The sequence below is a fragment of the Stegastes partitus genome, unplaced genomic scaffold (assembly GCF_000690725.1).
Source record: "Stegastes partitus isolate 25-593 unplaced genomic scaffold, Stegastes_partitus-1.0.2 Scaffold182, whole genome shotgun sequence".
NCBI lineage: Eukaryota > Metazoa > Chordata > Actinopteri > Pomacentridae > Stegastes > Stegastes partitus.
The window spans coordinates 568,086-580,875 of NW_007577913.1; the positions used below are offsets into that span (position 1 = coordinate 568,086).

The 12,790-nt window shown below is 42.8% G+C and overlaps 1 protein-coding gene across 2 annotated transcripts in view; it reads left to right on the forward strand.

Moving 5' to 3' along the window:
• Window positions 1-12,790, forward strand: part of tafa1b (TAFA chemokine like family member 1b) — a 136,813-nt gene that overhangs the window by 35,227 nt on the left and 88,796 nt on the right. For both annotated transcript variants that reach the window (XM_008280127.1, XM_008280129.1), the window contains exon 2: window positions 511-647. In XM_008280127.1, coding sequence (XP_008278349.1) covers window positions 524-647 — 124 coding nt within the window. In that variant the 5' untranslated portion in view covers window positions 511-523. The remainder of the gene's footprint in view (window positions 1-510; window positions 648-12,790) is intronic.

A 12,790-nucleotide genomic window follows, 5' to 3' on the forward strand; every position in this document is an offset into this window, starting at 1 on the left:
AATGCAGTCTTTTGTGAAATTTTTCGAATATGCAGGGCGGAAATCTCGCCGCTGCTGCTGTTAATTATGGTAGTTTTCTCAAAAAGAGATGACAGTGCTCATTATAAAATTCTTACAGTCTGACAAAGAGATTGCTGCAGGTTATTTCCTTTCTTCTGTATTTCATCTCTCTGTTTTTTTAAAGACTGCAGCAGGTTTGGACAAGACAGATATTGAAGAGATTAAGTTTGTGTTTGATCATTTTGTTCGAGTCTTTTGTCTAAAGGGATTTTCCTTCCTTCACCCCCATGTCCTCTTTTTCTTTTCATTCGCTGTATTATTGGAGAGCATCCATCCACATAGCTCGAACTAAGTCGCAGCAGTATTGGTAAAAAATATATAGCTGATATCAGTGTTTTAGTTTAGCACATGAGATAAACACAATGTGTGCAGTAAGTAACTATGGAGACATGCTTTGATACCAACTCTGTTCCTCTGTTGTTTCCCCCCCTGCTGTGTGCCGTCCTGCAGACTCGGCCTTACCATGTCCTGGTTGTTGGCCATGTGGATTAGCCTCGGCTTCCTGCTGCTGTGCCAAGCCACACTCTACCAGACCATCCAGCAGCACCATGTGGCCCGGCCCGGTCGCACTGACATCCTCACCCTGGGTACGTGCGCCTCTTTTGTCAGATTTCGGCTTCACAGCTCAGCGTTACAGTGCGACGTGTTGTCCTCTCCGTGGGGCAGCAGTTGTCGGTTCGGGCTGTTTGAGAGCAAGAGACTGCTGCAGTACGTCAGACTGATTTGCCATCGTACTGTACTTTAACACGGTGATTCACTGCGCTCACAGCCATACAGGATGAACGAAGCGGAAAACCGCTAGTTTTGCTTCTAATTGCATGCTTCGTACTTGTGATTTGTGCTATTTTTAGAAGAGATCTGGTTGCTGAAGTTCGGTTCTTTGGCTGAGCTATATGCTTCTGTTTAGATCTCAACACGGAAGCCTGATAGAACAGCTTCTATCATCGCGAGTTAGCTAGTAGGGAGATGATTCATATGTGCGGTGAGGAATTCTTGACTACTGCACCCTGGATTTTGCTGGCAGACTGCTACGAGTAGGACAAGCTGTAGGCAAAAATCCCTATTACTGTGCTGGTAGCCAGGGGAGCTTTGATCACTGTGGCTTAGATAGAAATGACAATTATGTTTCCCTCTTTTGCCCTGGAAACGTTTGGCAATTAAGCCCGACGCCTTTTGCACCGTAGGGGCTAAAGGGGAGGGTAGACGCAGAGGCGGATCTAATTCTCTTATTATGGAAAAGCTTACCAGAATTGCTTATGGTGTATGTGGGAGTGTTACAGGGAAGGCAAAGGTTTTTTAGAGCAAAGCAAATGCTTTCCTTAAGCTTCTAACAATGAGTGTGACTTCCATGCTGAACCCTCGTGCAGAGTGGGGCTTTCTCCGGATGCCAGGCGGCTGTTAAACATTGATGTTATCTTCTGCTTGGTTCCCCTTTTGTGTGTGTTGCATTGCCAAGTAAAAAGACAGTAATTGAAGCACAGCAAGAGGAAAAAAAAAGATCCGGCATTGAATCCTCCATGCTCGTGTTGAACATTGGTGACTTTAAGCAGCGTGTCAGAGAATTGGCTTACTTTTCGCTGGGAAACAGCTGACACATGAAAATCCCAGCTATGATAGCTAGAAAGTTCTCAAAGTATCCTGGCCTCGTTAATTGGAGCAAGAGGGTAAGGGATGAGCTGAGAATGAATTTTTAAAGGCTGGCTTCCAGTTTTCTTCTTCTTTTTTTTTCCCCCCTTCTTTTTTTGGTTTAACTGGTTGGCAAGTCAAGCTTGGTGCCAAAGATATACAAGGAAGTGCAAGGCTCAGTAAGTGTCTTTTTTGAATAATGCAGCGGTCCCAAGGGGGAAGAATGGAAGAAAAATAGTTGTTGCCCCCCAGCCCCCACCGCACCCCGCCCGTTGTACATCTAGAAGAGTCACCCAACCAAAAGACGGTGACGGGTAAGGGTTCTGGAGGGTTTCCTGTCAGACAAATCAGCTCACACACTTAGTGCACATGAGGCTACAGACATGTACACGCTCGCACATTTACACGCCATTTTCTCACCGAGGCCATTATGGCGTGGCATTTTCATGGGTCCTCCGAGGATACTGGAGCTGTGCTCAGGACACATCAGGTCTGAGAGAGGATGCAAGCTTACACTGTACAGATGGATGACAAACACACTCTCCGCTGATTTGATCTGTTAAAGTCTCAGATTTCTCAAGCCGAGCCACTCAATTTTGAATAACGTCACCGAGAGGTAATGAAAAGAGTGGTGTTTTTACAGCAGACACAGCAAGGCCGATCGAGTGTCGTGTGGAAAACTTTTCAAGTTAACAAACGGCTGATGGAGGGCAGCCATAATTGCTGCTGACAATCATAATCTAAAGCTGTGTTATGATCTTTTACTGCCCTAATCAGCAGACTTCGGGGTAATGGTCTATCACAACTTAGAGAGAACGTATTTCTTTCTCTCTCTTTCTTTTTTTTTGTGTGTTGCTTCTGCTGCTCTGCAACTGTACAATTTACTGTATATCATGTTTTTTTAAGAGGATTAAACTGACATCAATCTTACTCAGCCGTGGAGTGGCGTTAACCGATCTAACCAGAACTGCTCTCTCAGAATTGAAATGCTATGATGAATATTTGAATTAGAATTGATTTTATAATTTGAGAAGCTCTCTGGTTTCATTGAGGCCAGAACCCTCAGATATAAATAGATATGGCTATGTAGGACGTGGCAAAAAAAAAAAAGAGATGTCTTGCCTTGAAAAAAAAAAAAATCCATCGACTTTCATGCTTTGCTGTTTTCTGTAATCAAATAATGTTTCTGTGTTGCTAAAGAATGATGTGATAAAGCTGCCTGCCATACTGTAAATTAAGTTGTAGAATAGATTTGTTAATGAAGCATGTGAAATGAAGCATATTCAGTGCTGACAAAAAGATGAATAGAAATACCGTTTCATGTTAGACTCATCTGTTTCCTGAGGTTGTTAATTCATAATCGTAAAATTTCATTGATGGCAAAACAGTGGGTGAAGCTGCTCTGATGTGTCATTCCTGCGTTTTCTTCTGGACAGTCACAAGCTAAGTTAGAGGTGAAATTGAGGGTTGGTATCTTGTAAGAAATCATACCCTGAAATAATTTTTTGTGGATCTTGGAATGCAGCCCGACAGGTTGTCTGAGAGACCGAGTGGTACAAAAACTAACATCCATCCAGCATAGACAAAAATACACAAGGAAAAGGGCTGTGTGGGTGTCTGAGGCGGGGAAGTGAAGGTCATGTTATCCTCCAGCCTGTTGAAGCATCTAACAGTGTTTGAGAAATCTGCTTATCTGCCTCCTGCAACAGTAAGCTGACAGTGCATGCTAAAGGAAAAAAAAAAAAAAAGTGACTATAGAGGTAAAGTTTCAAGATTGCATTTATTTATTTTTTTCAAATGTTTCCGTGACAAATCGGCATAGTCACCGCTGAGGCGGAGATTGAGTAACGAGTTGCCTGACTGCTTCGTCACCTGCTCAGGAAGCGGCGCCGCACTCCTTTCCCATGAGCCCCTGCTTCGCACAGTCTCCCCCTGCGTCCTGCTCGTGCGGCTGAAGATTGATGGTGCCCTGATTCTGGGCAGCCAATTCTGGTCTCTCAAGAAATAATCCACTACATTGACAGATGAGCTGAATGTGACATGACACACACAAGCCTGGCTATGCACTCTCCCCACCTGCCAACACAGTGAGCACAAGCGCTCGCTGCCAAGACTGCCGCTGCACAAACCAGGCCACTGTTGACAGCACATAGCACTGGACTCAATCACAAGTTGCTGAAAGTATGAAACCAATTCACGCTGTCAGTGCATCGCTGGCAGAAGTTAATTTAGATTTGGTGCCTTCAAATGATAAAAAATGTAAGTGTCCCTTAATGTGCTGAGTGTTTTGTCATTAAATTACACTTAGCAGGTACTGTATTTATTTACACTTGTTCCACTGATGCATGCATACAGTTCATAATATACCAATACCCAGAGGGGCAGTCGGAATATAACAACACTTTAGCTGCTGCTTTGTTTTATTATGACTCTGACAGGGCAGTTTAAGAGAATCTCAGATCTAATAGAACAGGTGCAGATGTAAAACTAACTCTACTCTGTTGTGCTTTGATAGCAGTCTGTTGCTGACGTTTTGTTTGACCGTTTTTTTTTTTGTCAGCCCCGATGACAAGGCGGCACAGTAGACATGTGCATTATTACTGAGCTGCACTTCACATACGATTAAAACCCCCTTATTATGTAAGTTGCCAGCTGTTCTTCTAAAAGAATATCATAATCAAAAGCTGAAATGAAATGTGATTGAACTGGGAGTGGCAGTAGCCGTAGACATGCTGATTTTGCATGAAAAAAAATGTCCGACACAGCAACATAAAGAAGGGGTTATGATATAGCTGAAAAGGGCTGATAACTAATGCAGCGGTGCTGCTCTTATGCTTTCAACCATTGATTCGAAATGGCTTGTAAAGTCTAATCTCGGATGATTGGTTTGCACTTTAATGAGCTCATTGTTCAATGTGCCATGATGCTTCCTCAGTGTAGCAAAGTCTTTGAGGTGGAAGGAAACATGTAATTACTTTGATTAGCCGAGATGCGTCGTATGGTCGAATAAGAGCAACAGTGTGATCACGAGCAAGGATGTATTTGGTAAATTAAGAAACGGATCTTCAGCTTCACAAACACATCTTGTCAAATTACCGTACTGCTGAACTTTGTGTGTCTGTTGAAGCTGCGGTGAGATCTAAGGATGGAGGTTTTCTAGGAAGAGGAAAATCTGACAGGAGACAGGGTGTTGAACCTAAACCTCGTACTTGATTTAAGGTGGCTGTCTTTTTTTGGTAAATGAGGATAAGGGAGAAGTCTGAAAGCTATACATAGTCACGGTATGAATTGATTTTTTTCTCTCTTTTTTTCCCTTTCTTTCCATTGCCAACGCATGGCTGCTTCAGAAGATTTATGATTTTCCTGGCAGTGTTTGGGAATGCTGAGAAATTAACTTCACTGACTCACAAACCGAACGCACGCAGTTTTCAGCTCATTTCCATAGTTGTCAGACTCCTCATTACAGTAGCTCAGCGTAAGCAGCAGAAACATGGTAGCGAACATGCTCTTTCTCTTCACAGTCATCTTCAAAGTGGTAATCTTTCTGCTTTGCCACTTCTGTGGAGGTGTAAGAGACTCCATCCATACTACCAGCAGGAGCGTTTTTCCCACATAGGCTGGCGATGTGTTTTTGTTTTGCCATTAAATCAGCTTTATTTACATCCTCATTAAACTGTGGGGACTAATTAGTGTGAGAATTGATGGTGAAAGAAAATTCAATTAAATTACAGTCACTTGAATAGATGACGCCTTAATCGTATTTTTTTTTTTAAAGTGGATGAAAAGAAATTGTTTGATCCGGTTGGCAGCGTCGGCTCATGTGGAAATACAGTATAAACACGTGTACACACATTCAGATCATTGCTGTCCAAGGCTGCGGAACAACCTTTTCGTGAGAGTGAAGCCGCCGTGTGTTCTTATCCATGCCGTTTTGTTTGACTGAATATTCACTCGCATGTGTATCATGTAAAACCACCTCTTTAAAAGCTAAATTAAACTACCCAGGGATCAAGATCCTAAATTATATATGACGCAAATTTAATTAGAAACATTCATTCTGTGAACATGACATCCTCAAATCCTGCCTCTTGCCGACGGAGGAGCTGAAATCCTATAATCTACCTCCACATGGGATTATAATTGCTTTGAAAACTGTGGGCTTAGGTGGGGAGCTCATCAGCGCTATGTGATCTCTCACTCTTTATCACACAGCATGCCCTTCAAGGTAATGAAAGCAACCTTTCTAAAACCTAGGCAATAACTGTCTGATCATTCAGGTGCCGAGCAGCACTCTCCTCTCACCAGGCCTCTCCCCCCACCCCACCCTCTCTCGACTCTTCATCCTCTTGCCCCCCCTCCTCTCCCCTTCCCACCCAACCCACCTTCATCTCCTCGTCTCTATCGGCCCCTCAGACGATTTGTCATGGATCAGATGAGACAATTTGTCATGGATTAGTGCACTTAAATGTCTGTGTGATAGTGGAAGCAGTCACTGGAAAAGCTTAGGAATCCTATTACACTGCGTTTTATGGCCGGCAAGAGGGGAGAAAGGACTGGGGGTTGAATTGGCACTTTCTATGGCCTGTGTACCATTTCTTGACTTTTTTTTTTTTTTTTTACCCCTCCACACATTATCAGATATTCATTTAAAGGTGAGCAACAGTGACGTGTCCAGACTGGGAAAGAGAATTTGTATATTCTCTCTTGAGTTACCACTTCTTCAGTATATTGCCATTTACAGTAATTGTGTGTTTCTGTTGCCTTGGTATAACGTCGCTGCACCTACTCATTATCTACCGATACATCTGTAGCCAGCTGTCTGTCTTTTAAATCCCACTTACACCTAGAAATGAGTCAGTGACTGTTCACACTCTTTCATATTCAGATTCTGATTCTCCCATGACAATATTGTTTTGTCATTAGCGTTTATTTACCTGGCGGTCTATCTCGTCTTAAGCCTTTAACTGCATGTGCTCAGGTGCATTCTCTCCCTCCCTGAGTGATTAGATGGTAGATTAGATGCTGTTCCTCTCTCATGTCAGATAATTGCGTCAGACAGGGCGCACATGTGCTATTGAACACAAGTAACGCAATCCTCCCAATTATTTTCAGTATTGTGAAGAGTATTAAAATGGACAAACGCAGCGCAAAGTGTGTTCAAGCGGCAAAGTGTGCCTCCTAGACCTCTGTGTGTACTTTCGCTGTCAGACTGCGTTTATTCCAGCCACATGCAGCGCATCCATTCTATTTATACTAAATGAAAAGTTACTGTATCATACATCATCGCCGTCCTTAGTCATGCGATATTTTATGCGGCTTCTCTATCACCTCCAGACTCCCCGAGCCCTTCAGTGGAATCTCTGTGAAGTGAAATAGCTTGCTTATGTTAATGGAGCAAAAGAGCCACACCGCCAGGTAATTGTGATGCAAAAGAGCTACTCCGTGGCATCATTTAAAACCACTGCGGGGGACAAATGTTACTCATTCAATATTTTGTTTGCAGAGGACTCACTTTGCCCGAGCAACTCATTTACCCAGTGGCAGTCAAATTAGGTTGTCTTAACCATACCACTAAATTACTTTCTGTAGGGCACTTTAGTGGGAGATATAAAACATATATTGTTTGAGTATGGATTTTTAGTCACAGTTAGGAAAATGTGAAGAGACAGCCGGCAGAATGCAAAGAAACCATTTGGATTCTGCTTCAGCTTAAAGCCTCAACAGTAGCTGCTTATTTCTTTAGGTTTACTTCTGATGTGTTGTAATAGACACAGATAAGGAAAAGAATTTGCAGCTTTTGTCGCTGGTCTGAATTGATCAGTTGTTTGTTCATTGACATTTTAGCCTCTTAAATATTTATAAGCAAAAATCTGTATTTCTGCTTTAAAGCAAACCATGAAAGGGAGTTTTTTTCCCCGACTCTGCAGTATCCCTCTGTTTAAAAGAGCTTTATAGTGTCGTTCAGCTTATTTTTCCTGGTTTTCCAGATTGCAACTGTTTGGCTTCAGTCTGAGGTTTTATCACAGTGTTTTTTTCAGCAGGCAGCAGGCAGCAGGTTACCCACTGTACACCATTCAGTTCAGTCCAGTGTTATTTGTGCAGCACCGAATCACAACAAAAGTAATTTCAGGGCACTTTACATGGTAAGATCAGCAATGTTTACTAGCAGCTAGTGAACATGGTGGGCGACCTGACAGCTAAAGAACAGGATGTTTCCCTCAGGATACGGAGAAGACTAAAACAGACATGCAAAGATAATGAATATTGGACATCCATTTATCCAACCGACACAATCAGGACTCCAAGTAAAAGCTATTATGCTGCCCTTCTATATATACACATTAGCTACGTGCAGTCACAGAACGGTGAAAACCACTCCGTATTTACGCCTTATGTGTTTTAAAATAGTTTTCAAACTCCTAATAACAGAAATTTCAGATGCATATATTCAATTTGTTGCCAAGGTGACTCGATTTCTCAGTTCAGTCCAGTGAATCACTCATTCGGGCCCTGACAGGGGACAAAAATGGATTATGGGGTTTGGAATTATGGAAACAGAAATCCTCTTGCTTGAATATGTCCCCACTTGTCAAATGAATGATTGAAAGTCTGTCTAAATTTTCCACCCGGGGTGCTCTGTCAGCATTAGCTGAGGTCTATTTGTCTTGTCTGATGTGTCTGGATGAATCTATGCAGCTGCTGTGCCGAGGCAGCACCGTATTGTCTTATCACAGCTTTATCTGACAGCAGACGCTCTAATAATGGAAGTTAGGTTGAGATGTCACAGCTAACTGTTTATCACAGCTGTACAGAATACGACACATGAGATGGACACGGCCAAATGCCGGAACAAACTGACAGGGAATCTTATTATAATCTGCTTCGGCCACCGTGTTGAGGAGTTTTCTCGCTATTGTGTATTTGTATTAAATATGCCAGTCACTCATACTGTACCCAGCGAGACTGGTGACAGACTGTTGAAAATGTGGGAGGACAATTAGTATCCTCATGCCCTGCAGTGTGTCTTCATTTGCCACAGTATCTCCAGCACATGTCAGGTTCACTGAACATGGCTCAATGCCCTGGTGCCTGTTGGCCAGAAGAGTGAGAGAATGAAGGATGAGGTGGCACCTGCATGTGTCTGTCTGTAGCCTAATGACCCAGAGGAGCTTCGTCTCTCACACGCCGCCTCTTTTATGTTCTTTGTCTTTGTCGTGCTCTGGACATCTCGTTTGTCATTTAGCCGCACAGGTCGTCTGCCTCTCATTCTTGTAATACCTCAGTTTCTTTTGTGTCATTGCCCAAAAAATTAGCTTAAAGTTTGCAGTGTGGGGCACCGGAATCTTTCTGCATGGAGTTTGCATGTTCTCCCCGTGCAGCGTGGGTTCTCTCCGGGTTCTCCGGCTTCCTCCCACAAGGTCCAAAAACATGTTGAGGTTAATTGGTGATTCTAAACTGTCCGTAGGTGTGAATGTGAGTGTGCTTGGTTGTCTGTCTCTAAGTGTGGCCCTGTGATAGACTGGTGACCTGTCCAGGGTGTCCCCTGCCTTCGCCCTAAGTCAGCTGGGATAGACTCCAGCCCCCCACGACCCTCATGAGGATTAAGCGGTGTATAGAAAATGGATGGATGGATGGGTTTGCAGTGTGCACATACAAGGAAACATCATTCAGCCACTCAGCCAGGCAGGCTATGTAAGATTTTCTCTCCCTCATCTCACATCCCAGAGGTCTAAGTGGTATGAGGTACTGAGCTTTTCCAACATGAAGACCTTTTGACCTCCTTTCTGTAAATTTTGTGAGCGGAGTTTAAATGAGGATTAAATGTCTGCTCTGAGGAACTTTTTCAACCTTTTTTCCCTGAAGGCATCAACAAAAGTGTGCGGATGCCATACGTGTGTACAGAATAAGAGCGCTGGTGGAACTGAGCTGATAGAGCTGAATACCTTCCTGCATGCCGTCTTTGATCATAACATCTTTTACCCATCCTTGTGGATTTCAGCCCTCTCGAAGGCATAAACTGCGAGGCACGCATGCATGCTAAATAAAGAGCGCTGGAACTGTACTGATGCATAACCGCATCCCTCACCTTGTCTTTTATCATAATATTTTATTTTTCTCCGTGTCCTTGCGGAGTCCGCGTCAAGGCCTGCGAGCTTCAGTACCTTTGTGAAAGACAAACAAAAACATCACTTTTTTATGTTGTGGCTGCGTTTTTGCATTTGTAGGATATTGGAGCTAAGTCGGAGTGCAAAGTTGTTTCATCGCTCGCATCCCACGTGGGGGCGGGGGGGAGAAGAACGCCGAGCATCTGTGGCCTAGAAGCAAGCTGTACTGGTCACTGTTTTCTTTCACAGGAAGTGAAACTTGTATCATTTGGGTTTAATCTCCAGATGGTGTTTAATATTTTACCAGTTTCCTCAGACAAAAACTAAATGCTGCTTTATTTTTTACAAGCCATTTTGTATTTTCTCCCCCCCCATTGATGGCCTACATTTATGTGCTTGACTTGGCATAAGCGTGTAATGAAAAGTCTACTCAGAGCTGAGCCAATGTGCTCTGCTCTCGTCGGGAACAAGGGCTTTAGTTACACTCTCAGCAGATCCAAAGAAGCACAGTAACAGTGTGATGTTTCGCTGAAGAGAGAAGTAGAACCTCTGGCTCACTTACTGTATATTAGCTTTTAGTATTACATTCCACCTCTTCCCCTGTTTTGCTGAGTACAAGGCTGGCATAGAGCTGTGCTCACATCTCAAAACAACTCCCCCTCTTCTCTTGGGTGCAATCAAAGCATCAGTCTTTTGATTTAACTATGAATAAAATACGGAAATGCTTTGTGATACATTCAGGGAGTGAGCCGCACTTCTGTCTGGCTTGATTCTACATTTTGCTCCTTTTTTTTTTTCTCACAGAATGCATGTCAGGCGGAGAGCTGGCAGAAAGGGATGAAGCTGGCTCTGTCTCAGTGCTCATATTAGTCACAGTCACCAGTATTATTCAATCACTACCTTAGCCACTTATGTCAGTCTCCTGCACATTTATCTGCTGCCTGGTTGCATGTTGGACATGCTCGCATCCTGTTAGCGTGAGAATATTTCTTTACACATGATGCAGAATCACCTTAACAAAAAAAAACACCGCTCCAGCAGAAGTTGCTGTTTCTCACAGTTTGTCGGGGTGTTGAGGAGCCGCGCGCATGCTGTCAGGGCAAGTCACACCACACCGGGTCTGTGTGCAGCAGCATGTTGCTGTAGTGATGTTATTACAATTTTGGATGATTCACATGAGAGGGCAGACATCAATTTTTTATTTTTTTTTCTCTCAGCTCTTCAGCAAATGAGAAATGTCACCCACAGCTGCAGATGGGGCAGGCTTGAGGGGGTACAAATTCAAAGAGCTATGACTATTTGTTCCACTGGTGTAATGTGGTTGGCGATAGAGGGTGGAGGAATGAATGCTAAGAAGGGTGGTGGTAAAGGAATATTTAACTAGAAGGAAGGAGGGGAGAGCGGCAAAGAAGAGGGAAGCCCCCCTGAAACAAAGCTTGAAAGTTGCTTTCTGCTCCGACATTGTGGCATCCACACTGCCAACATGTACAGAGCTATGTGTGTGTGTGTGTGTGTGTGTGTGTGTGTGTGTGTGTAGCTGTTTGCGTGGCACAGCACTATCACTTGGGCTGAGATGTGCAAATAGAAAAGGTATCATTTCCACTCGAGCACCTGCTGAGGAGCAAAAGTGTTATCACATTTTCGACCTTGAACCTGCTGCTCGGTGTGACTTTAGCCTTTTGATTACTTGGTGTCAGATGTGTGATGCAGCTTCCAGTTCTAGCAAACACCGTGGGATGTGCGCCTCCCCCCCTCGTCCGCTTTACCTACAGGAAAACAGCAGCGTAGTGCACCATTTGCTTCTGTTTGAGTGTGATTTTACAGTGCTGTGTCATTATTTTTATTTGCTTATCTTACTGCTGCTTTACAGGTGAAACTTTACAATGACAAATCAATCTTGAAGTTAATTGCTGCTCACACAAATGCCTTAAATAAAGATAAAGAGATGTGGTGATTAAGTTTATGGCAGCGTGTTAAGGAGGGTTACTGGGAGATGCATCAGAACGCAGTTTCAGGGGCGATAGTGATAACCGCTAATTAATTGTTTGTTGTTGCCAAAACTAATTAATAATCCTACAAAAATAGAAATGAAAAGAAATATAAATAGCAATTGTATTTAGATTGACAAGATTATTTTCTAGCTATTTATTAACCAGAGCAATGAAGTCACATTATGGTGTAACGCTTTTCATTTTGCTATAAAACTGAGTTTGAATAGAGATTGAAGTCATTAAACGCTGATGCAGTTTTATGTCTGATCATTAAATAAGATACATTTCATATTTTAAATCTAAGATACAAAAATTTTGATTTAAAATGCAAAATTTTGCAATAAAATGTAATAACAATATTTTCAATTTGCATTTTATATTTTCAGTTTAAAATTAAAATACATGTAAAATATATTATTTTGCATTAATTTTTTTTAGTTTTTTAAATCAAAAAATCAACAGTTAAGTAAATGTTTTGCCTATCTCTGCCAGAGAAGGCAGAATCCACCAGGAATTACTCTCAGTACCACTTCAGCACTGAATCAATGAGGAGAGATTTTCTGCAGCTGGAGGAGATGAAAGCCCTACAGTTGTGCCTAACAGATGTTATCCAACGGCAGCACTGGAGAGGAGGGGACCACTTTCTCGCCCTCTAGCCAGAGGTGTGCTGTGCTAATGTTAGTACTATTGGCGATATTGGCAGGTGAATACAAGCTCCTTGTAAGGTCTTACAGGCTCTCGTGAACACACCAGCTCATCCTGAGGTGAATTGGATAAGGAACGAGTACAGATCTCGTAAGTCCCGTCTAGGAGCCACAGCTCCCTGTGCAAGGACGCTCGTAATAGGTGTCTTACACATGGGACAGTGGTGATAAAACAGCCTTATATTCCTTTTTCATGAGCAAGGGGGGATTATGCAATGTTAAAGTGGGGGGAATGTAGCTCTGTGGAAGATACAAAACAACACTAGAGAAATAAATTGCATGTTCAACATTGATAATAGTGTAA